The sequence below is a fragment of the Pelophylax lessonae genome (assembly GCF_965119305.1).
Source record: "Pelophylax lessonae genome assembly, chromosome: 2".
Lineage (NCBI taxonomy): Eukaryota > Metazoa > Chordata > Amphibia > Anura > Ranidae > Pelophylax > Pelophylax lessonae.
In genome coordinates, this window is record NC_138769.1 from 332,018,534 (window position 1) to 332,045,646 (window position 27,113).

Here is a 27,113-nt window from a genome sequence, read left to right on the forward strand (position 1 = left end):
TATTAGATGGACACCTTAGAGACCACAACATACAGGGGTATACAATGTACGGTTAAAAGCAAACACGCACACGCATCATGGGTTGAACTGGATGGACTGATGTCTTTTTTCAACCTCACTAACTATGTAACTATGTAGCATGTTTATTTTACTGTCACTGTACGTGTAGAAGCATTTTAAGGTCTTTAAACACACTTTTAAAACAATAGAAACTCATTTAAACACATAAAAGATACTAAGAGACATAGCAAGAGCTATGGAAAACACAAAAATATTTCATTTTTAATGATTTATATAGTAAAATAACATTACAAAAAAAAACGCGAATTACCGGGACCGCAAAAACGGAACCGCGATGGAGCAGGGGATTACTGTATGGGGTACTGATGTTTGTCGCCATTTCACAGGCGCACGCAAATTTAAGGTTTCAAAAAATTTTGTATTTTATTGTGTATTTTTTTTTTTTTTTTACAGACATTTTGCTGAAAACCTTTGCAGTAATATTGTGTAACATACAAAATTGTAACTACCGCTATTTAATTCTCTAGGGTTTCTGCTTTCATGTTTTATGTAATCTTTAGGTTTAAATTTTTTTTTAACATGCATGCAAAAAACACACAAACTGCTCTGGGAGCTAAAGGGGTAATGAATACAGAACTGCATTAATCTGTGTCTTCAGATATAAACTGGATTTTTTGTGTTTTTATTTTCCCACAAGAAATTAAAAAGATGAGATAAAGTCAAGTTTGCTTGATAAATAGTGCAGATAGAACAAAGAGGCTGCGATTGAATCACTGCCCAAATAGACTGCACTGGTTTGGGACAGGTCCTTCTCTTTCTTCTCGCTGTGATAGATTCTTTTTCCTGTTCAATTGAATGGGATCTTCAGAGCTAGATCATGAGGCTTTTTGCTCCCCATTACAGGGTTGGATCCAGGGTCTAGTTCCGGGAGGGGCACTGCCAGAAAATAAGGTGTTGCTTACAGAACTGTAATTAACGTATTATACAGTCCAACGCCCGCTGCTTCCCGGCCATCTTCCCCACTTACCGGAGCCGTCGGTAGTGGGAAAAACAATCAGATCCGCTCGCCCGATGGCCTCCACTCTATGCCCCTGGAGAACGGGAGAGATGTCCAACGTCTCTTACACTCAACGGCCTTAAAGGGTCTTTTTGACCCCAGATCTCACATTAAAGAGGACCTGTCATGCTTATTTTTTCTATTAAAAAGGGATGTTTACATTCCCTGAAATAGGAATAGAAGTGATCAAAAAATTAAAAAAAATTAAAAAATTTAAAGCGCCCCGTCCCTCTGAACTCGAGCGCAGAAGCAAATGCATACGCAAGTCACGCCCACATATGTAAACGGTGTTCAAACCACAAATGTGAGGCATCGCCAAAATCGTTTAAGCAAGAGCAATATTTCTAGCCTTAGACCACCTCTAAACTGGTAACCTGTAGACATTTTTAAAACGTCGCCTATGGAGATTTTTAAGTACCAACTTTGTCGCCATTGCACTAGCGTGCGCAAGTTTGAAGCATGACTTGTTTGGTATCAATTTACTCGGCGTTACATTATCTTTCACATTAGAGAAAAAATTGGGCTAACTTTACTGTTTTCTTATTTTTTAATTTAAAAAAGAAAAAGTGTATTTTAAAAAAAAAAAACTGCGTTTGTAAGACCGCTGCGCAAATACGGTGTGACAAAGTATTGCAACGATCTCCATTTTATTCTCTATGGTCTCTGCTAAAATATATATATAACATTTGGGGTTCTAAGTAATTTTCCAATAAAAAATACTGATTTTAACTTGTAAACAATAAGTGTCAGAAATAGGCCTGGTCCTTAAGTGGTTAAGATTGAACTAGACAATGTCAATACCAAAAGGGCAGCACTATTTTTTTCATAAATAATGGCATCCATACCTGACTGTATTCTGAGATTTTAGGCAATCTATTATTGTATTGGTGCTCTGGTGGGGGCTCCCATGGAGGAGCAATAGAGATGAGCAGGCAGCATCACACAGACGCTTCATGTCTTCATTTTGTCTTCACACCGCGCTGGAGCCTGGAGAAGCTGGGGGGAGGAGGTGGGTGGAGCCAATACTTACACTAGACACGTGGCGGAGGAGGAGAAAGGCGGCTCTGCTCTGAATGTTTGGGCCTCGCTCTCCTACTCCTTGGCTCTGACCGTCCGACATTGTGACGTCACTTGTTGTTAGACGCCAGGCAATGGCAACTAGCGCTGCGGAAAGTAAATGCCAGCGGCGCAGTGATACAACAACAGGGTCTCTCTCTGCTGGCCTGCTGCCGATTCTGGATATGGGAGTCAATAATATTTTGGGGGGGGGGGTCATTTCCCCCCCTCCCCCCGAATCCACACTTGCCCCATTCGGGAATCTCTAAGCCCCCCTCGGAGATGTAGTACATCCAGCTTTAGACTCACAGATTTGTCTAGAACCACCCTTATATATATTTCCCTGTCTGTGTACTATCTTGCAATACCTTTAGTGGACTTTCTGACATCCTATCTACAGTGAGAGAACTTTTTGGCCCTGTCTGAGCTATATTTATTCTGTGAACTGTGGCATGGTGTCTTTTGAAATCTCCTACTCCTCTGGTGTGTCTGCTTTCCTTTGGACATCGGGGGGTGCTCTATACATGGGTTTGCCCTTTTTATCAGTATTAATCTGCACTTTTTGCAATACCCCCTGAGAAAAACTACAAAAACTGAAATGCGTTGGGGTACTTCTGGGTATATACCCCCTTATCCAACATCTTATGTGTGGTTCTAAAGTTTACGGTTTAAATAAGATTTATGAACACGCTATTTGTCCTCTAGTGTAAAAAAAAAAACAATATTACTTCAAATATATATATATATATATATATATATATATATATATATATATATATATATATATATATATATATATATAAAATTTGAATTACAAAATTTTGTGAGCAATCAGATTAAAAAAGGAGACATGATCTGTAGTGTAAATAATGACTAGACCTCCATCCCTGGTATACGTATAAAAAAGGGGGGAATAATGGGAAAAAATAAGGGGAATGGGACTTTGAGTGAGGTCAGTCATTTGGTAAATATCAAAAACAATATGGAATATCAAAAATAATAAATTATTTAATGAGTATTTCATAGAGGGTACAATAATGAAAAAATAGACATACACTAATCAAGAACTAAACATGAAGTATATAAATTCATATAAATATATTTTTCCAGTAAATTCAGTAAATGAATGCATTGTATATGTAAACAACATGTAATCAGTCTTCAGTCTACAAATGGTCTGTCTTCATATCTTCTAGGCTCTACGCGTTTCGTGGCTCAACGTCCACTCATCAGGAGCTAATTAAAACTTTGAATCTATAAACCAACATTAAGACACACGAATATCATATATATGTAGGAAATATAACAACTTGCTCCAATATAAGATATACAGAACTCAGCTACTTTCTAGGGTCAACCAAAAACTCTGAGAGAGAGAAAAAAAACCCCAATAGCGACTGTCTAACTCGAGGCTGAGGCGGGTGTAATTCCCGAGGCCAGAACATGGGAAGGAAGAGATGGAGGGGTAGCTGGAGAGGTCGCAGAAGGGGACAGGCAAGGATATTGCATAAATGAGCAGAAGATGAGGGAACACATCGTGACTAGAATATTCTGAAAAAAATTCTGTTTGAAAAATTATTAATTTTGCTGTGTGGTCATCATACTTAACCACTTAAGCCCCGGAAGATTTTACCCCCTTCCTGACCAGGGGGTATTTTGCAATTCGGCACTGCGTGACTTTAACGGACAATTGCGCGGTCGTGCGATGCTGTACCTAAACGAATTTGACGTCCTTTTTTTTCTCACAAACAGAGCTTTCTTTTGGTGGTATTTGATCACCTGTGCGATTTTTTGATCACGCACTATAAACAAAAAAAGGAGCGTCAATTTTGCAAAAATAACAATATTTTTCACATTTTTTTATATGAAATTCCCCAAAAAAAAAAAAAAAGTAAAAATCAAATTTTTTTAACATTTTCGGCCAATTTGTTTTATGCTACATATATGTTTGGTTAAAAAAAAAAAAAAAAAAAAAAATCGCAAAAAGCGTATTTTGATTGGTTTGCGCAAAAGTTATTGCGTTTACTAACAAAGGGAAAGATTTTTGTAATTTTTGTTGTTTTTTTTTTAATGCGTAATGGCGGCGATCTGCGATTTTTTTTGCGGTACTGTGACATTGGGGCGGACAGATCGGACACTTGACTGACATTTTTGACACTTTTGGGGTTACCAGTGACATTTCTACAGTAATCAGTGCTATATATATGCACTGTTACTGTAAAAATACACTGGCAGTGAAGGGGTTAACTTTATTTGAGAGGGAGGGGCTGTGTGTGTCCCTAGGGGCGTGATTCTAACTGATTGGCTGTCTGTTGAGCTGTAGTTACACTGATCAACGGTCCTACATAGTAGAACCGTATGATCAGTGTTTCTACACAGGGGAGAATGACAGGCAGCTTGTTTACACAAGCTGCCTGCCTTTCTCCCTCTCCCCCGACGATCGCAGAGTGATCGTCGGCGGTCAGCCCCTCACAGGCAAAGTGACGTAAATATACGTCACTAGCCTGTGAGGCTCTGGGGAGCGAGTGCGCGCGCCGGCGGCGCGCTCCCGGACCCCCCCCCCCCCCCGCGCGTGTGACCGGCGGACCCGATGTTCGCCGGTCACACGCACGGGGGGGGGGGGGGGGTCCGGGAGCGCGCCGCCGGCGGCGCGCACTCGCTCCCCAGAGCCTCACAGGCTAGTGACGTATATTTACGTCACTTTGCCTGTGAGGGGCTGACCGCCGCAGTAAATCTACTTGCGGCGGTCGGCAAGTGGTTAATGTGTGATTATATATGAAAGTGTATCATCAAGTGAAAAAGAAATTGTAGTCATGTGTGTTGAGTCAGGTCAAAAACAAACTGCCATAGTACAAAAAAGATGTAAATAGATACCCACAGTGTTGCAAATAAAGAAGGAGTAAGACCGCATTCACACTGAACCGTGACTTTGCCGTGACTTGCATGGACTTCATATAATGAATGTCAATGCAAGTCGCTCCGAGGTCGCCCCGAAGTACTACAGGAGCCTTTTTCTAAGTCGAAGCGACTTGTGTCGATCCTATTAGAACGGGTCCTGTAGCACTGCATGGACCGCGACTTGTCAGGCTGACAAATCGCGGTAGTGTGAATGGAGACTTAAAGATAGTGTGCCAGAGTGGTAATGAAACAAAGTTGACATCAAAAACGGATAAAAGGGGTTAGACCAATCAAGTATCCCATGCGTGAAAATACAAAATAAAAAAGTGAGAAGTGTTGCAAAAGACATCTTACCAACAGTTGAGTAAGGTAGTGATCATTCTAAGCAGGTGAAACCGAATCGAGACCGACCCGTAGAAATAAGCAAAGCAGATAGTGTCCTGGCCCCTCTCGACTCAAACGTCCCGCTGCGCTGACCAAGGCAAAGTCCCGCCAACGCCATATGGACGCAATTATAGGGTCGGGGAGGCATGATCTCATATCCGGCGCGCTGTGCCAGGGACGAGACATACCAAACCAACCCAGCGTCAGAGTGGAAATGAAGGGTTGCCCCAGCAACACGATACCATGATTGCGGGAGGGGCAAACTGAACATGGCCCCGATGCAAATTGTGACCACACCCCACCACCAACCCAGATGATAACAGAGACAGGGCAGGGGAGGGTGCATCAAAGCGTGCATCGCAACCCCGGAAATTGGCAGGCTAGGGGGGGGGGGAAAGAAATTAACCTGGATGAATGACAAACTGGAGTGTGGTTTAGCCAGATGTCAAAGAAATATATAAATTAAGGAAAAAAGATAAAAATTGATAGTAAATTATCAAAAATGTAGTTAATATATGAAATAGGAGAGGAGCAAGATATTGTTTTTTTAGCAGAGATCCTAGGGAATAAAACGATGATCATTAAAATTTTTTGTCACGTGGTATTTGTGCAGCGGTTGTGCAAACGCAATTTTTTGGGGAAAAAAATACACTTTAACCACTTCAGCTCCAGAAGGTTTGCCTTCCTTTATGACCACTTCAGCTCTGGAAGGTTGACCAAGCCATTTTTTAAGATACAGCATTGCGTTACTTTAACTGACAGTTTCACGGTTGTGCGACACTGTGCCAAAATAAAATGTATGTCCTTTTTTTTCCAACAAATAGAGCTTTCTTTGTGGTATTTGAGCACCTCTGCATTTTTTTATTTTTTGCGCTATATTCAAAAAAAGACAAATTTTGAAAAAAAAAAAAAAAAAAAAACCAAATACAATATTTTTTTACTTTATGCTATAAAATATACCCAATAAAAAAAATGTAAAAATATAAAATTTCTTTATCAATTTCGGCCAATATGTATTCTGCTACATATGTTTGGTAAAAATAAAATCCCAATACATGTATACTAATTGGTTTGTGCAAATGGTATAGCGTCTACAAACAATGTTTTTTTTTATTAATTTATTTTGTTAACTAGTAATGGCAGCGAACATCAACATAGCGGGACTGAAATATTGCGGCGGACAAAAGCAGACATCCTAATGACACTAATACAGTGATCAGTGCTAAAAATATACACTGTTACTGTACTGACACTGGCAGGGAAGGGGCTAACATCAGGGGTGATCAAAGGGCTAAATGTGTTTCCTGGGAGTGCTTACTGTGGGTAATGTAAGGATCCGTGTTCCTGCTTAGCAGTATATGTGCTTGGGGCAGTCACTAAGCCACTAAGTCACTGTAAAAAAAACACAATATATACCCCCAATTTTGCAGAGCAAATAGATACCCAACATGTCAAGTTTTAAAATTCTACTTAAAACTACAGTACTTAATCCCCACAGGGGACGCTTTAAACGCCTTTACAAGTTCCCTGTTTAGAGATACAGAGGAGTTCCAGCACTAGAATTATGGCTCTAACTTTCGTGGTGATACCTCACGTGTGGTGCGAATACTAGAGATGCATTGAAATTTCGGCCGCTGAAACATATCGCCCGAAAATGGTGTTAGCATTTCGCCGATAAGAGAAAAACATGCCGATTACGGCGCCAAAAACGCACGCAATTTAGCTGTGAATTTGCTGCAATTTTGCGACAATTTTACTGCGAATTTGCGGTGATTTTATGCCCATTTAAGCACAATTTTACTGTGCTTATGGTTTGTTTTTCATAGGTCATGTGACATCAAAATTTGTAACACGGGTGCGTTAATGATGAGTTCTTGCTGCGTTTTCAATGCGTTTTAATGGGGAGGTGCAAAATGCAGCAAGCAGAATTTTTAACACCACAATGGAAGCGCTACAGACCAGTGTAAAGACATGCATAGAATTTAAAGGGATATATTTTCCTTGTACTAAAAGTGCCAATAATGGCTGACATTGACAATAAATTCATATTTATTTAAATTAAATGTAAAATGAATTTAAATTTGAATATAATAATTATATATAAAAATATAAAATATTTTTTAAAAACTGTAATTTTCGGTTTTCGGCCAAGTGCGTCCTGCATTTTCGGTTTCAGTACCAGAATTTCTATTGGTGCACCTCTAGCGAATAATGTTCACTTCTGTGACCTTCGGGCCCTCAGACGGCACTGCAATAAAAACAGGCATAGTTCTGTGATGGACATCACTGCATGGGCTCAGAAATACTTCCAAAAATCACTGTCCCTAAACTGTTCGCCATGCCATCTAAAAATGCAAGGTAAAGCTCTGCCGTGCGAAGCCATATACGAACATGATCCAGAAATGTCGCCCTCTCCTCTGGGACAAGGCTCATTATAATGGTCTGTTGCAAAGTGGAAAACTCTCTGTGGTCAGAAAAATCTAATTTGACCTTTTTGGCAATCATGGGCACTGCATCCTCCAGACTAAAGAGGAGAAGGACCTTTCGGCTTATTGCTCAGTTCAAAAATCTGCATATCTGATGGTATGGGGGAGAATTGGTGCGTACGGAATGGGCAGCTCGCACATCTGGAAAGGCACCATCAATGCTGAAAGATATATCCAAGTTTAAGAGCAAATGCTCCGATCCAGATAAAATGTCCTTTTTAAAGGAAGACCTGTGTTTCAACAGGACGATGCTAATGAAAATATTTGGTGCATCAAGAAAAGAAAAATACAACAAAGAAGACCCAGGATTGTTGAGCAGTTAGAATCATATATCAGAGGCAGGACTTGGAATAACATTTCTCCCCACAAAACTCCAGCAATTGGTCTCCTCAGTTCCCAGAGGTTTACTGAGTGTTGTTAAAAGAAGAGGGGATGCTACACCATGGCAAATATGGCCCTTTCCCAATTTTTTTGAGACGTAATGCTGCCATCAATTTTAAAGTTAACGTATTTTTTCCTAATATAGTAAATTTTCTGTTTAAACATTTGATTTGTTTTCTATTGCGAAAAAAAGGGATTTTGAGATTTGCAAATCACTGCATTCTGTTTTATGTAGATTTATTTTATACAGCATCCCAACTTTTTTGGAGCTGGGCTTGAATATGAAGAGAAGAGATAACTTCATCATACTTTTTAGAATGTTGCTCATTATAATATTTTGGCACTATGCCTAAAAATAGTAACATTGATGTCAGTAAACCAGTTCTGCAGTAGTCACCAGCAATCAGTAGAGCAAAAGGTTGCTTTATCAAACAAAACAAGTTTCCCAGACTCTTCACAATATGCTCCAAGCATAATTCTGCTTCTTTTACCAAGCAATAGTGAGGCATTTGGCCTGAACCCAACATCACTGGAAAGGCTCAGCAAGAGAGTGTTCTGTGTCAACACACTGCACATGATAGAAGACAAGATATGTTAGAGCAAACCCTAGGTGGCAAAAAAAAAAAAAAAAATGGTGGAAGTAAACCAGTGAGATTAAAGGGCAGTGACTGACCTACCTATTCCAAGCAGCTTGCTTAAAGTGATTATAAGACCCCGTTCAGACAGGGGCAACGCGACTTGCTGGGGCGACCTGTGACACGCGACCTCGGCGCGACATGCACGGACTTCATATCATTGAAGTCAATGCAAGTCGCCTCCAGGTCGCCCCAAAGTAGTACAGGACCCTTTTTCACACTTGTGTCGCTCCTATTAGAACGGGTCCTGTACTATTCAATGGCGAGCGACCCACCGCTACTTGTCAGGCGACCAAGTCGCCTGACAAGTCGCGCTAGTGTGAATGGGGTCTAAAGCTACATTTTGTTTAAATTAAAATAACAAACATCATACTTACCTGCTCTGTGCAATGGTTTTGCACAGAGCAGCCCTAAATCTCCCCTTCTGGGGTCCCCTCAATATGGTAACTAACCACTGTATTTTATTTAGATTCCCCTTTCAGCTTTGGTTTGGCCCTTGACCCACAGGAATCTTCACTGGCTGTGACCTTTGTCAGTTCTATTCACCCTTTTGGGGTTAACTTTTTCATGCTCTTCCTAATTCATTCACTCCCTACACTATACCACTCTCTGTTTTCTTGGTTGTTGGTCCTTTGGTTTAACTCTTATTCCCTACTTATTCTTTATCCTCTTTTTAGTCTAATTAGACTTCCCAGCAGCAACATTTAATTTTATATACTATGTGGAAAAAAATAAATCCCAAACGGGATTAACAATCGGGGAAATTGACGTTGCGATACCAGAGGGATATAATAGGAAATGTTGATGCAAAGATATATAAAAAATTATATTTTATTAGTTCAAGGCAAAAAAATCTGTATGCTACAAACTTCTCTGATTCGCTGTCTAAACATACAATGGGAGGTTCTCCTCCCTTAAATATGCGCTTGCTGGGTGAATACCAAGGCAATTTCTCTCCTCCTTTAAGGATCGATCAAATAGATATAGACTCTCATTTCTTGACAGTCTATGGAGCATCTATATACATTTTTGATTATATGTCATGCTTTATATTTTTGCATTAGGACCACACTGTCCATATATGCCTTTAGTCCCTTGTGTTCTCAAATTAACCACTTAAGCCCCGGAAGATTTTACCCCCTTCCGACCAACCATTTTGCGATTCGGCACTGCGTGACTTTAACGGACAATTGTGCGGTCGTGCAATGCTGTACCTAAACGAATTCGACGTCCTTTTTTTCCCACAAACAGAGCTTTCTTTTGGTGGCATTTGATCACCTGTGCGATTTTTTGATCATGCGCTATAAACAAAAAAAGAGCGACAATTTTGCAAAAATAACAATATTTTTCACATTTTTTTTTATATGAAATTCCCCCCCAAAAAATCAAAATTTAACATTTTCGGCCACTTTGTTTTATTCTACATATGTTTGAAAAAAAAAAAAAAAAAAAAAAAAAAAAAAAAAAATCGCAAAAAGCGTATTTTGATTGGTTTGCGCAAAAGTTATCGCGTTTACTAACAAAGGGAAAGATTTTTGTCATTTTTGTTGTTTTTTTTTTAATGAGTAATGGCGGCGATCTGCGATTTTTTTGCAGTACTGCGACACTGCGGCGGACAGATCGGACCCTTGACTGACATTTTTGACACTTTTGGGGTTACCAGTGACATTTCTACAGTAATCAGTGCTATACATATGCACGGTTACTGTAAAAATACACTGGCAGTGAAGGGGTTAACTTTTTTGAGAGGGAGGGGTTATGTGTGTCCCTAGGGGCGTGATTCTAACTGTGATTGGCTGTGGCTTGAGGTGTAGGAACAGTGATCAACGGTCCTACATAGTAGAACCGTATGATCACCATTCCTACACAGGGAGAATGACAGGTGGCTTGTTTACATTAGCCGCCTGCCTTTCTCCCTCCCCACCGACGATCGCGAGTGACCGGCGGACGATCGGGTCCGCCGGTCACACGCGCGGGGGGGGGGTCCGTAACCGCGCGGGAGCTCCCTAGACCCTCACAGGCTAGCGACATAGTACTACGTCGCTCTGCCTGTGAGGGGCTGACCGCCGCAGTAAATAGTTGTGCGGCGGTCGGCAAGCGGTTAAAGCTTTGGCGCCTGGATGTCTCCCTATAGATCGTTGAGTGTCAGCCACGTCAGATTTTAAAGAGATTCTTATTTTCCTTCTGTACTTCATTATGATGCAAGTTTTTGGATTTACCTTTATAGATTAAAATAGACATTTCCTCTTTTGGGCTTGTTCATTAGTTTCCACTGTATTTAGAACTTGTGTTACCATTTTTAAATTACCTGCCTGTTTTATTATATACACAGATATGGTTAAAACTCTGGACAAATACACCCCCAGAAGAAGACTTTTGGCTGAAACGCGTAGGGGTTTTGGAGTCCATATGCTATGCTGTACATCAAGTGATTCTTTGAACTGTTTGCAATTATATTTTTACTCTTTGTACAATTATGATGATTCTATGATGCTATTGTAGCATGCAGATTTTTTAGCTTGAAATAATAAAATATAATTTTTAAATATATCTTTGCATCAACATTTCTTATTATATCCCTCTGGTATCGCAACGTCCCTTTCACGTTTGGGATTTATTTTTTCCACATTCAATTTTTGGGATACCACACTTTGTAATATAAAGTGCAACTGAGCATTCTTTTTCTAATTTTATGTACTATTCATTTCCTTTACAGACAATGTTTGAAGCCGCTTTATGCATTATTTACAACTTTTTGGGACATATTTCCTTCAGGGGTGTGCTGTGTGTATGCCTTGGACTTCCGCTGGCTATGCTCCCACAGCTCCCAGGATAGACACATTCTCAGCTATTTTCTACTTTCAGCACCATCTCAAACTATGAGCTGATTTATTTATGTCCTGCATCTGCTCCTGAGGCAGTGCGTTTAGCGCACAAAACGCGTTGAGCTTTAACTGGATGTAGCCATATCATAATCATGCGTTTATATCCTGATCCAATATATGAAATTTTGCAATTGTTTGTAAATATGTATTTTATCTATTTGATGCCAAGGCATGTATACCAGCTCATATTAATAATTAACGTTTCATTTCTGTGATGTGCCATGTCTAACTTTGTTATCCACGAATCAATCAATAAATACGCCATTGTATAACATAGTTTTATCAGACGTATGCCTCACTCAAAGTCCCAATCTCTTTCATTTATATCCGAATATAGGGATGGAGACGCATGATCTGGTTGCATCATGTGTTTCATTTAAAGTCCCATAACCCCCCCCCCCCTTTTCATATTACTTCTGAGGTCCCCTTTGGCGCTGTCCACTCGTCCACTTCTCAGAGTGCCCCTGCTCCTTCCTTACATGATTTGACTGACAGCTGCGGGAACACCGCTAGATCAAGAGTGGTGTCAGGTAAGTGTTTGGGAGGAGGCAAAGACAAGGTTTTTACTTTAATACAGATAATGTATGAGAACGCATTAAGGCTGAGCGGTCATGCAACACTGTACACAAATGAAATTTATATCATATTTTTTTTCCATAGAGCTTTCTTTTGGTAGTATGTGTTTACCACTGGGGTTATTTTTATGTCTTATGATATAAAAAAAAAAAAAATTTAGAAAAAAAAAATTTGATATTTTCTACTTTGTTATAAAACATCCACTATGGTGACTATGCACAATGTCTTTGGTATATAAATAAAATCCAATAGGAGTAAATTAATAGGTTTGCGTGAAAGTTCTAGCATCTAAAAACTATAGTGTATATACTGGAATTCAAGCAGCTTTAGACACTATACTGTAATGGAGGTGATCAGCGACCTATACTGGGACTAGGATAGTGTGGCAGGAAATCTAGTGCTAACAGACCCATGCTGAGAGGTACACTAAAGCCCCGTACACACGTACCGAACGATCGGCCGTCTTTTTGTCCGGTGCTGTCCTGTCGGTTGAAAAGTGCTAAAGACTGCACACGAATTTTGTCGGCCAACAACAGCCGACTGCAGAAGTGATGTCATGTGATGGTTAACTTTCCGTGTGTTTTTTCTTTTCTGAGCATGCCCAGTCTTGCTCATCTGCTTTTTGTCGGCCGAATTCTGTACTGACTGGCGAACAATCGGCCATTCTGGTGTTGGCCAACAAAAATTTTAATGCCTGCACACCAGATTCTGTTAGGCCGAAAAGTCGCAGTCGGTTATCGGAAGCATCATACTAACAAGCTGACAATCGGCCGATTGGTCGGTGGCCGAATATTTACGGCCGACAATCGCTACGTGTGTACGGGCCTTAACTGACTGACACTGAGGTCTCTATTGACACTAATAAAAGGTGATTAGATGTAATACTGTACACAGACTCTGCACTAATGACACTGGCTGGGAAGGGATTACCATCTAGGGGCAGTCAAGGGGTTAACTGTGTGCCTAATAATGGGTAATGTGTGCTGCTTTTACTTGCAGATCTGGCTTTTTTTCTCTCTGCTTTGCAGGAAGAAGAAACAGCCAGATAGATGCTCAGTGTACAGAGTCCTGTGTGTTTAAAAAACAGGGCTCTGTTCTGTGATTGGTTATAGCCTGCTGACAAAATTGCACTGTAGCCAATGACAGCGTGGGTTAGCAGGGGGAGGCGTGCATGCGCCTCCCTAACCAGGAACAGGCCAGATGATATGCACGTACGTGATCCAGCCTGCCTGTGCTGCCCTGCCACACTAAATGAACTGTGGGCGGGGGGGGGGGGGGGGTAAACACCTTTTTTCTGCTTTTGTTTTAGATGAAGTAAAAGGGTTAAAAGCTCTTATTTTCTGTCCCATTGATTTCTATTCACTTCCTGTTCCATGGACAGAACAGGAAGCAAGGGGAAAGTTCTCCAATAGGAGGAAAGTAGTGACAGCTGTCATAGCAACATGTGCCCCCATTGGAAGTCTTTATCTTCTTTTTTAAATCCAGGCCATAAATCAAAATTTTGCATTTCTTCTTATTTTCTGACCATGTGACAGATTACCAGGACATAAATGAGAGGGTGAAGCTGTCCAGCAAGGACACAGACAGAAATAAAAACCTGGCACTGGTGATATACTTTTACTACTCAATCAGAAAAAAAAAAAAAAAAAAAATATATATATATATATATATATATATATATATATATATATACATATATATATATATATATATATATATATATATATATATATATATATACATACACACACACACATATACATATATATATATATATATATATATATATATATATATATATATATATATATATATATGTATATACACACTTTAACCCAATTTATCTTGCTTCTAGCGAAGTTGTGAAGGCAAGACATCCTTTTTCAAAAGTGATCCAAGCTCAGTTTGTGAACTTCAGGATGACGGCCCACTTAAAAAATGTAGTGTACTTCTGATAAATGAACAATAAAGGTTGTTGTCAAGACAACTTGACCTGCTTAGAAGGGCTATTGTTTGGCCATTACCCTACTTTCTTTAGTTATTTTATTGGACACTATAATTTCTGTAGCAGAGGTTAGATTTAGAATTTCCAGTGGAACCTGGACAAAACTATATCCCCCATATGACCTCTGTTGATGAAGAAAAAAAAATCTACGAAGACAGTCATGACAAATTTACAAAGCAAAACCGGTTTAAGCCCCGTTCACACTGAATGCGGCTCTGCAAAAGCACTACTTCCGCATGATTTTAAAGCCGCTCGTCAGTGCGATTTCATGTGCAGCTTCCTGACATCTGTGCAATTTCATGCACAGATGTCAATGCAAGTCGCACATGAAATCGCCAAAAGTCGTGCAGGAAACTTTTTCAAATCGGTGCAAGTCAGAGTCGCACCAGTTTGAACTGTTCCACAGGCACAAATAGGGTGTGACTATGCGATTTTAAACTGTCAATTTCATATAAGTCGCACCACTGTGAACCAGCGCTTAGAAGCATATTTATGAGGTCTGAATCTGAGCTGTTAGTTGTAGGGTCTTTTCATGACACATGGCTATTAGGGAATATCTTATTTACACCTCCATGTACAAATGCATTGTTATACTAAAGCTGGATACACACTATCCAACTTTTGTGGTTACTGATTTCCTTCAGATTTACCTTTTCTATGTAGTGCAAGAGCCTGCCTGATTGCATACAAATTGAAAGTGTTTAGGTTTGACCTCATATTATATGGTTTTGGTAAATCTAAAGGAAAAAGTCTTCAGATAATCTTATAGTGTGTATGGCCCATAACTGACAAACACTCCAACCAAGAAGGAGATCATTGGTAGTTCATTCATTTTTCCTATCAGTGAGTATCTGTTTGCTTGTATGAGGTACAGGCAAACAGATACACTGACAGATCTGCAGGAGACCTGCATGGCATTAGCGATCTGCTGAGCGCTGGTGCAATGCATTCTAGGCTCCCAAAACAAAAATGCACATTTTGTTTACCTGCAAAAAAATAATGTGCATTTATTTTTTGTTAAAAGGTGAACTTATCCTTTAAGGCGGCTCCGTTGATGTTAACGAAAAAAAAATAAATAAAATAAAACATCTTATGAAAATGACGTATTAAAGCTTGTAGAGTTAAATGACTGGGTCTATCTGCTTTAACTTAGGATAGCGTCAGTGTATGAATTCCCTTTGGCTCTGCATGCATATTTGTATTTTTCTGCAAATATACAATCAAAAAGTAAAAATGACACTTGCTGCATCTGCGGAAAAAATACATACATACATTATATATATATATATATATATATATATATATATATATATATATATATATAATCTGCACAGTACAAGCAAAGCGTTTACCTGCAAAAGCAACTCTAAAATGAAACCCTAACCCTTAAAATGCATGCACAGAGATTATGTATGGCAGTCCTTTATGTAAGTGTGAAGAACATTTGAGTAAAGTGTACAGATCCTTCTAGAAGGCTAGCAGCCCACCAGTGAAGTTGTGTCTATAAGACAGTTGTGGAGAAGTTTTCCCAGCTGCACAGAAGAGGTTCCTCCTGAATGATCCCATGGACCACTCACGTTTTCCCAGACTCTGCTTTAAAATAAGCCTTCCTTCCCTCCTTCCCTCCCTCCCTCCTTTTTGGCATCATGTCCCAATTTGCATTTCTTTAGGGGGTCTCTCCATCACCATTAAGCTGCAGGCTGTGAGAGACGCTTCCTCTTTTCCCTCCTCCTCCTCTCTCCAGGTGCAGCACTTTTTCCCCTTCCTCCTGAAGGAGCCCCGGGCATTGCTTACCTGGTGTAGAAGGTCCAGCTTCCATCCCATCCACCCGGCCTGCTCTAAGCCCTAGTGCACAAGCTAGTCTAGCCCTTTGGCTGCTCTACTGCAGCTGCTGTCTGTGTTCCTAAGCCTCCAGCATGCCCACGCATGCGTACCGGTGCTCGAGCCGTGCAGCCAATCGCGATGGGTAGCGGCTAGTTCCTGCCCAGTAGAAGGACCCTGGTGATGTCAGCAGACAATGTGACTGTTTTGGTCACATGACACAGAGAAGTACAGGAAGTAGATATGAGCTGGTCACAGCCAATGTGGCTGCTCCGCAACACAGGTATGTAAGCGTTTTTTTTTCCCCCTGCTTGAACTTCTGGAATCTCTGTCAAGGAGTAGGACTGTCTCTAGGTGTATATGGGGTGATGTCTGTAGCTGTATATGGGGGGTGACGACTGTCTCTCGCTGTATATGGGGGTTGACGACTGTTTCTCGCTGTATATGGACGATGACGACTGTCTCTCGCTGTATATGGGGGGGGACTGTCTCTCGCTGTATATGGGGGGTGATGACTGTCTCTCGCTGTATATGGGGGGTGATGACTGTCTCTCGCTGTATATGGGGGGGGGGACTGTCTCTCGCTGTATATGGACGATGACACCTGTCTCTCGCTGGATATGGGGGACGACGTTGTCTGTCTCTCGCTGTATATGAGGGGGGGACTGTCTCTTGCTGTATATGGGGTGGGCAACTGTCTCTTGCTGTATATGGGGGGTGACCACTGTCTCTCGCTGTATATGGGGGGTGACGACTGTCTCTCGCTGTATATGGACGATGACGACTTTCTCTCGCTGTATATGGGGGGGGGGACTGTCTCTCGCTGTATACGGGGGGTGACGACTGTCTCTCGCTGTATATGAGGGGGGGCTGTCTCTTGCTGTATATGGGGGGGGGGCAACTGTCTCTTGCTGTATATGGGGGGGTGACTGTCTCTTGCTGTATATGGGGGGGCGACTGTCTCTTGCTGTATATGGGGGGGCGACTGTCTCTCGCTGTATATGGGGGACGACGACTGTCTCTCGCTGTATATGGGGGACGACGACTGTCTCTCGCTGTATATGGGGGACGACGACTGTCTCTTGCTGTATATGGGAGACGAAGACGACTGTCTCTCGCTGTATATGGGGGACGAAGACGACTGTCTCTCGCTGTATATGGGGGGAGGACGTCGTCTATCTCTCGCTGTATATGGGGGGGGGGAGGGTGACTGTCTCTCGCTGTATATGGGGGACGACGACTGTTTCTCGCTGTATGGGGGGGGGCGCGACTGTCTCTCGCTGTATATGGGGGACGAAGACGACTGTCTCTCGCTGTATATGGGGGACGAAGACGACTGTCTCTCGCTGTATAGGGGGGGCGACTGTCTCTCACTGTATATGGGGGACGAAGACGACTGTCTCTCGCTGTATATGGGGGGGGGCTGTCTCTCGCTGTATATGGGGGGAGGACGACGTTGTCTGTCTTTCGTTGTATATGGGGGATGACGACGACTGTCTCTCGCTGTATATGGGGGGGGGGGGACTGTCTCTCGCTGTATATGGGGGGAGGACGACTGTCTCTCGCTGTATATGGGGGAGGACGACTGTCTCTCGCTGTATATGGGGGAGGACGACTGTCTCTTGCTGTATATATGGGGGTGGGCCCGGGGGGGGGGGGGTTCCTGTCAGGACCCCTCCTTACTGTCTAAATGTTCCTGGGGGCCATGTGGGCCCGCCTTTTGTTGTGGGTGTCTGGTTGTATATTCGGCGGCCATTTTCTTTTAGTTTGCCATTGAAAAGAGCAGCGGACACGTTTTTGGAGCCCTATGGGCAGTGATTTTGGCTGTGGGCCTCTAGTGCTGACTCCTGAACTTCCTCTTTCTCTCTGATCGCCTGCATAGCATGCTCTGCGCCGAACCGGTGGCGGTGAGTCCCTGTGGGTGTCTTACAGCTCTCCCTCTCTCTGCTATAGCAGCGGCTGGTAGTGCTGGGATCTGTGGTGCCACTAACGTGCCTGGGGGGGGGTCACTTAGGGGTCAACTTCACAAAAGAATTGGGTGGGCTACACTAACCAAGCTTGTAATGGGTAATAAATAATACACCTCAGGAAGCACCCCCATGGTTAACAGAAGATAGACTTAGCGTTAAACTTGAGAAACCTAACATAAATAAATCACCAGGTCTGGATGGCTTGCACCCGAAGGTTCTTAAAGAATTCAGCGCAGGTGAGAGCCAGACCATAATTTTTGATTTTTATGGATAGTCTACAGCTGGGTCTAGTGCCAGCTGATTGGGAAAAAAAAAAACACGGTGGTACCAGTATTTAAAAAAAAAAGGGGCCTAGATATATCCCGGGGAACTGTAGGCCAGTCAGCCTAACATCAGTAGTCTGCAAGATTTTGGAGGGGATGTTAAGGGACTATAAACAAGACTTTAGTAATGAAAATGGTATCATTAATAGTAATCAGCATGGATTCATGAAAAATCGTTCTTGTCAGACCAATCTATTAACCATCTACGATGAAGTGAGTTGCCATCTAGATAAAGGAAGGCTTGTGGATGTGGTGTATCTGGACTTTGCAAAGGCATTTGACACAGTTCTCCACAAACGATTACTGTACAAACTAAGGTACATAGGTATGGACCATAAGGTGAGTACCTGGATAGAGAACTGGCTTCAGGGGTGAGTCCAGAGGGTGGTGATAAATGGGGAGTACTTGGATTGGGCAGGTGTGGAAAGTGGGGTCCTCCAAGGATCTGTACTGGGACCAATTCTGTTTAATTTATTCATAAACGTAGAGAATGGGATATCCAGCACAATCTCTATTTGCGGACGATACTAAGCTAAGCAGGCCAATCAATATTTTCTATGCAGGATGTGGAAACCTTACAAGCAGACCTGAACAAAAATAATGGGGTGGGCAACTACATGGCAGCTGAGGTTTAAAGTGGAGTTCCACCCTGAAAATTTTTTTTTAGATAAAAATACCCCCGGTACAGTCAGGGCTAGTGCATTTAAGCAACGATAGCCTCTAAACTGTCCCCTGTTTCACTTACCTTTTAGAAGAAATACTTACCTTGAAAATGTCTTGTCCGGCGCTTCTATCTCAGATGTGGGCAGCTGAAGCCGGAGCGTCCTCTTTCGGTGACATTGGAGTCCCAGAATGCCCTGCTTGTCACTTCTGGTGCAGGCGCGTCATCCCTGCACAGCTTCTGGGAATGCCCAGAAGCTGTTCAGCAGGGAATGATGTGCCTGCCACGGAAGTGATGCGCAGGGCTGGTGCAGGCGCATTGATTCCTGGGATCGATGACGCTCATTTACCAGGAGTCAATGCAAGGAGGAAGTGATGTCGGCGGCTGTGTTCACAGCGGAAGGAAGGTAAGTATATTTTCTTTAAAAACAAGGTAAGTGAATAAAAAAAAAATATATTATCCAATTGTTTTTCAGGTAGTTTAGAGCAAGCGGACGGGGAAAAGTTCATTTGGAGGGTGGAACTTTTCCCCCTTCCCGCCCAGGCCAATTTATAGTTTTTAGAGCTGTTGCATTTTGAATGACAATTGCACAATCATGCAACACTGTACCTAAACCAAATTTATGTCATTTTTTTTCCCCACAAATAGAGCTTTCTTTTGGTGGCATTTGATCACCACAAGGTTTTTTCTTTTTTACTAAACGAATATAATAATTTTAAATAAAAAAAAAAAAAAAGTTTGGGAAAAAAAAAATATTTTTTTGTTTGTTATACAATTTTGTAAATAGATAAGCTTTTTCCGGCACTGATGGGGTGGCACTAATATGCGTCACTGATATGCAGCATTGGTGGGCACTGATGGGCAGCAATAATATACACTGGTGGGCGGCACTGATAGATGACAATGATGGGTACTGGTGGGCAGCACTGATGTGGACGGCACTGGCGGGCTCCCTGAGCCCTGATTGCCATCCCTGGTGGTTCTAGTGGCACTGCCTAAGGGTCTGCACTGGTAATCAATGCTCTGATTACCAGTGCAAACCCCACCTGGCAGGAGAGACGCAGATCGGCTCTCCTCTACTCGTGTCTGTCAGGCACGAACTGAGATAAGCCGATCAACGGCACTTCCTATTTACTATGTGACCAGCTGTGATTGGACACAGCTGGTCACACGGTAAAGAGCCTACGACAGATCTGAGATCAGAGTGACATAATAGCACCGATATGCCACCGTCATATGACGTCCGGTCAGGATAATGCAACCACCTTCCCGCCATCATTTGCCTATAGGGCGGGCAGGCGGGAAGTGGTTAATGTTGAAAAATGTAAGGTAATGCACTTGGGTGTCAGAAACACGAATGCAAGTTACGCACTGGGGGGGGGGGGGGGGGAACCTCTGGGTGAATCTAAGATAGAAAAGGACCTGGGGGTCCTAGTTGACAACAGGCTTGGCAGTGGCATGCACGCAAAGCCAACAGAATACTAGCATGTATAGAAAAAAAAAAGTGATTCACTCTAGAAATAAAGAGATAATTCTCCCACTCTATAAGACTCTGGTCTGGCCACATCTTAAATATGCGGGCCAGTTCTGGGCACCGGTCCTCAGGATGTGGTGGATCTGGAGAGAGTCCAGAGAAGGGCAACAACAATAATTAGGTGAATGGAGGACAGCAGCTATGAGGAAAGACTACAAGCATTGAACTTATTCTCTCTGGAGAAGTGGGGATATATCATCAATATACAAATACTGTACTGGTGACCATAAGGAACAAACTATTCAGAGAAAGGGAATACAATAAGACACGTGGCCACTCACTAAAACTAGAAGAAAAGCAGTTTAACCTTAAACTACGGAAGGGGTTCTTTACTGTCAGAGCAGTAAGGATGTGGACTTCTCTTCCACAAGCAATGGTATCAGCAGGGAGCATCAATAGTTTCAAAAAACGATTAGATGGGCACCTTAAAGACCACAACATACAGGGGTATACAATATACAATTAACAGCAAGCAAACATACACAAGGGGTTGAACTGGATGGACTAATGTCTTTTTTCAACCTCACTAACTATGTAACTTAGCAGTGGTTCTGTTTTGCTGGTGTGGTTCCCAGGGTTAACCCATGAAGTCCCTGGAGCATGTTTCACTGCCTGATCCCCTCTCAGAGGCTGCGGGGCCCTCTAGGTCCAAGTCCGCTTTGTCTGCAATGATGGCAGTCCTAGAGTCAATGTCCAAAGTAGATCTGGTCCTGCAAAACAGGACAGGCAAAAAAAAAACGCCCTCCACCTTCACCTGTATCCTCTGTCTCCTCAGATTCTGAGGTTGATCTGGCCGCCGCGGACAGGAGTCTCCCTACTGGGTCTGTGTCCACGCACCCTGAGTTTTCAGATAGTGAGGATGATTCTTCTTCCACCACAGCCATGCATGAAAAGGTGCTGGTGGATGCACTGATTGCATCAGTGCGGGAAACTTTAAAACTGGAGGATGCAACTGCGTGGGAGGCGCTAATACATTTTGGTACATGCAGATCCTCAGACAACAAAGGTCTTCCCCTTTTCCAGTCAGTGAGGTTTCCCTAATCGCACTGTTGCCGTGCCAAAGCATTTCACTAGAAGGTATCCCTTTGAAGAGTCCCTGTTTAAAAAAAGCTAACAGTGCCACCTATGGTGGACTCTAAGATTTCCAGGTTAAATAAATCCACCCTTCTCCCAGTGGAGGACTCTCCGGCCTTTAAAGACCCTTTTGACAGGAGAGCCTAAACTTTGGTCTGCATGTTTACCATGGCCTGTTCGGTCCTTAGACCGGTATTTACCAAAACCTTGGTATCCCAGACCTTAACGAAGAAAGGGGAACAGATCTCTCCTAACCTTGCGGAGCTGGCAGACTAGTTGTTTCAAGGAGTACAGTTTTATCTGTGATGCCTCTCTGGATGCGGCTCCCTTAGTCTCCAGGGTGTCCGTTACAGCAGTGATTCTACGGCTCATGATATGGCTGAAATACTGGTCTGCGGACCAGGCTTCCAATAAGGTCCTGTCCGATCTCACCTTTGTAGGAGATCGCATGTTCGGGTCTTCCATGTAGGAGAAAATCTAGGGCCTTACGGGGGGGGGGGGCAGAATACTCTTCTCCTACAGGCTACCAGGAGCAAAGAGTCTCGTCGTAGAAGTTGCCTTTTCGTTTCTCAGAACAAGGGATCCAAATCAGTTGGAACCCCCTCAGGTGGTTCCAAGAGGCCCTGGTCTGGTAAGCTGAGAGCAGGTCCCTTCAGACCTGCAGACAAACCCTTTTCTGCCTGAAGGGATGCCCTCACCCGTATCTGGGGTGGGGAAATGTCTTTGCTTCTTTCGGGACCCGTGGACCTCCTTGATTCAAGACAGGTAGGTCCACAAGCTGATTCGGTCCAGCTACAAGATCGAGTTTCGGTCTTCACCTCCGGCAAGGTTTTTTTCTTCCAACCTGCTTTTGTCCCCAGATTGACTGCAAGGTCTCCTTGGGGCAGTGCAAGATTTGCTTCTACAAGTCATTGTACCAGTCCCAGAATTGGAACGCGTTCCCAAGTCATCCTCCAGGGCGGTCACAAGAGAGAGATACTTCTCCTCCTACAGGAAACACAAGCACGGTTGAGTTTAAAATGGCTGCCCCTCAGTTTTCTTGTGCTCCTTTCCTGCTTACACGAGGTGAAGAAACATTCATCCACTTGTTATTTTATTCCAGCCTCTGCTGCCTTTCTTGGGGGTGAAAGCGGGGGGGGGGGAGTTGGGGCAGCTACCTGGACCTCGCAGGACCCCTCTCCTTGAACCTAGTCTTCCACCTCCTGAGGCATTGGAGGTGGAGGAGTCGTGTGTTCTCATTTAAATCGAGGTTCAACTGCTTACCTCTGCCCAGGGGGGTTGGAGTCAGCAGGCTGCCACAGAGGACCAGCACAGGCGGCCGGCGATCTGGTGCAGGGCTGTCCGCCACCCCTCTCATGTTGCCTTGCACACGGAGCTCCAGGGCTGGAGACTCAGCATGCTTCATGCTGGCTGGTCTCCCCAATGACATCATTAAGATGGCGCCGCTACTGAAAGTAGCGCAGTGGCCATATTGGATAAGGGCATACTCGGCAAAAGAGGCAGGAAGACCCGGTTAATCAGCTGATTGGGATCAGTGATTACTTCCACTATTTAGTCTTCCTACTCAAGGCCCTCAGTGCAGTAATTGGCTGAAGGTTGGCGTGATGCCTCCACTCCAGGCCTTCCTAATGGCAGAGGGCTTGGCCCCCATCCCAGAGACTGCTGATTCGGGCCCCAGCCTTGCAATGCCCAAGTCCTCAGTTACAGAGCCGGTGGACAAGGTTAAAAGAAGAAGTATTGCCACACTTGCAGTGTAAAAATGACTTTGGATACAGACAAATTGTTATGCCATAAATGCATAAAAATAAAAAATCATTAACAAAGAAACCAAACCTCTGTCTAAGAATTTCCTAAATTTTAAAAAAGGAAGTTACTTCTACCCTAAAATCACTTTAGTCATCCATTTCAAGGATTAAAAATGCAGATCAACCCTCTACTTCATCAAACACTTCGGGTGGTTCCCGATCAAAGACAACTTAATCCGCAACCGTTCCTCTAGTACATCTGGCCTCCTCCGATTCAGATTCACCGGAGAAAGGAGGATAGCTCTGATTCTGATGAACCAGACAGAGCAGTGCATCCCAAAATAACCAAACATGTGTTCCCGGCAGAGGAAACTGAGGCACTTCTTAAGGCCATTTACATCACTGAAAACCTGCAGGAAGTAGAGATTCCCAATTCAGTTTGAGATCGGTTGTATAGGGGCCTACAAGAGTCCAAGACTGGAACCTTTTCTGGTCCATCAATCCTTGAAAAGGATAATCAACAAAAAATGGGAGTGCCCAGAAAATAAAGCTTTTTTTTTTTTTTTTAACCCCTCCCCAAGGCATTAAAAAGAAGATTCCCCTTCGAAGAATCAGGAGTTCCTTCCAAATGCCCTAAACTGGATGCTTCGCTGGCCAAAGTTTCCAAGAAGTCGGATTTGTCTCTCAAAGACATGGGCCTGCTTAAGGATCCCATGGATTAAAAAATCGATGTGACTCTTGGAAGGGCGGTACTAGGCAGGAGCGGTAGCATTCCAGCCTAACATGGCTAATACTTGTGTAGCCAGGAATGTGGCTTTTTGGCTGGAGCAACTCAGAGGGCACCTAAAAAATGTCCCAGGCACGGAAGAGGCTCAGGACTTCCTATAGAGAAAGGACATGGAGAGTTCCAGATGGCTGATGCGGCTGCAGAGGCAGTCAGGACATCAGCTCGCACCACAGGCCTGATCAATGTGGCCAGAAGAGCCCTCTGGCTCAAAACTTGGGATCGTGACTATGCCTCAATAAACAAGCTATGCAATATACCTTCTGACGGAAGCCTTTTGTTTACACAAGGGAAGCCATGGAGATGGCAGTCAAGAATCTGCTAATCGAGGGCGTGGTCAAGGAAATTCATCCTTCTCAACATTTGTCAGGATTTTACTCTTGTATCTTCCTCAGGCCAAAGCCATTGGGCAAACACAGACTAATCTTGAATCTCAAGGACCTCAACCGTTTAGTTCGATACAGGAAATTCAAGATGGAGTCCATTTTTTCAGTGAGAGGCCTGCTCCTGGAGGGGGCTTTCTTGGTAACTTTGGACCTGAAGGTTGCCTACCTACCTGTCCCGATCCATCCAGACCATCAGCCATTTCTGAGATTTGCCATCCGTTCAGGAAGGCAGATTCGCCTTTTTCAGTTCCAGGCTCTCCCCTTTGGAATCTCTTGGGCTTCCTGTAAATTTACAAAAATAGTGGCGGAGATAATGCAGGAACTCAGCCTGAAAGGAGTCTGTATAGTTCCCTACTTGGACGACTTCCTCATTTATAGTCGGACAGAGGCGGAGGTACTAGCAAACCTTCATGGGAGAGAGTTTTCTAACAGTCAGTCAGAAGTCCAACAGAACCCCATCCAGGAGGGTGGTTTTTTTGGGTTACATCCTCGATACAGTAGCCTAAAGGATCTTAACGTAAGAAAAAGTGATGAACCTGATGGATGCGACAAAAAAAATAATCTCGGTACCCAGTGTCACAAGGTACAAGGTGTCACGTAATGGTGCTGTTAGGCCTCATGTCGGCCTCCATTCCAGCAGTCCAATGGGCCCAACTACAGTGCCATCTCTTTGGCCACTGGAATGGAAAAAACATCCTCACTAGAGGGACAGTTTGTGATCCCCCTGGTCATCAGGAGGTCCCTGGCGTGGTGATTGAAAAAGGACTCCCTCTCAAAGGGAAAACTCTGGTTGCTTCCCATTCAAATCACAGTTACCACAGACGCAAGTGCTCTCAGCTGGGGGGCCCCACATAAAGCACCAGGTGAGACAAGGTACCTGGTTCCACTCTGGGGCAGAAATCACTTCAAATGTAAGGGAGCTGGCAGCAGTACGGGTAGCCCTTCTTGCATGTCAGAAGGAAACAGTCGGCAAACATGTTCAGATACTCTCAGACAACATCACGCCAGTGGCTTACATCAACCACCAGGGAGGCACACGTTCAAAACATCTCATGAGTTGCGCGCGACCTACTTTCATGGGCAGAAACCCACCTGCTCTCTCGATCGGCCATCCACATAAAAAGGGACAGCCAATTTTTTCTTGCAGACTTCCTAAGTCGCAAACAGCTGGATCCGGCAGACTGGGAACTGAATCATCAGATTTTCAAGGTACTCAGAGATGGAGAGTTTCAGAAGTCGACCTATATGCCACGGCAGACAACAAGAAGGTAACAAACTTAATCTCCCTGCACAAGGAAAGGAATGCTCTAGGAATAGACTCCTTGGGGTTTCCGTGGAAGTTCAACCTTGCTTACGCATTCCCCCCCACCCAACTCATTCCCAGAACCATCAGGAAAATCCGGCTGGAGAGAGTAAGGGTGATTTTGATAGCAGACCCCTGGATCCTCCCAATCCAGAGCAACCTCCTAGTTCAAGCAGAAGCCCATCATCTGCATATTCGAACATTGAATCTAGCAGCATGGATCCTGAACGGTGCCTGCTACTAAATAAAGGCCCCTCTACCAGGGTTACAGATACCTTACTCCAAAGCAGGAAGCCGATAACCAGAAAAATCTACAAGGTATGGAAAGTATATACGGCCAAAATGCAGTCCAAGGATCGAAATTTGGAAGACATTAGCTCCACCTTGGACTTTCTACTGGACGGAGCAGAGGCAGGTCTAACCATGAGTACCCTCAGGGTACAGGCAGCCACCCGCCTTATCAGTTTTTTTGGATATGCCGGATGGGGATAATCCGCTGGTTAAACACTTTTTCAGATCCATCGAAAGATCTCATCCCAGTAAACACCTGAGAGTGGCCCCTGGGATCTCTCATTAGTGCTTCAGGCCCTCACCAGGGTCCCGTTTGAACCTCTAATAGACTTCTCTGAAACATCTTACTTTAAAGGCGGCACTCCTGGTTGCCATCACTTCAGCCAGACACGTGAGTGAGTTACAGGCACTATCCATAAAGGAACCCTTTTTGACAATCTTTCCGGATAAATCGGTGCTCAGGACAGACCCCCCTCTTCCAAAGGTGGCATCAGCCTTTCATCGCTCACAGGAGGTGGTTCTTCCATCTTTTTGTCAGAACCTGTCTTTCCAGGGGGAAGCACTGTTTGCCACACTGGACGTCAGAAGGTGCATCCTGCACTATATAGAAGCCACTAAATCATCCAGGAAGGCATCCAACCTTTTTATATGGTTTGGAGGCGCTCCGAAAGATAAAGCAGCTTCAAAGATCTCTAAAGCCAGATGGATCAGGCTGGCTATAAGTGCAGCCTATTTTGCTCAAGGTCAAGCCATCCCTTTAGATATCAAGGCACATTCCACCTGTATCTACCTCTTGGGCAGTAAAGGCTGGGGCTTCTGTTGAGCAAATTTTGTCAA

At 43.4% G+C, this 27,113-nt stretch overlaps 1 protein-coding gene across 1 annotated transcript in view; it reads right to left on the minus strand.

Annotated features, from left to right (window-relative positions):
• Nucleotides 1-16,304, minus strand: part of LOC309545131 (protein argonaute-1) — a 180,186-nt gene extending 163,882 nt beyond the window's left edge. Inside the window, exon 1 of the mRNA XM_082244261.1 lies at nucleotides 16,179-16,304. Coding sequence (XP_082100387.1) covers nucleotides 16,179-16,203 — 25 coding nt within the window. The 5' untranslated portion in view covers nucleotides 16,204-16,304. The remainder of the gene's footprint in view (nucleotides 1-16,178) is intronic.
• Nucleotides 16,305-27,113: the final 10,809 nt, after the last annotated feature.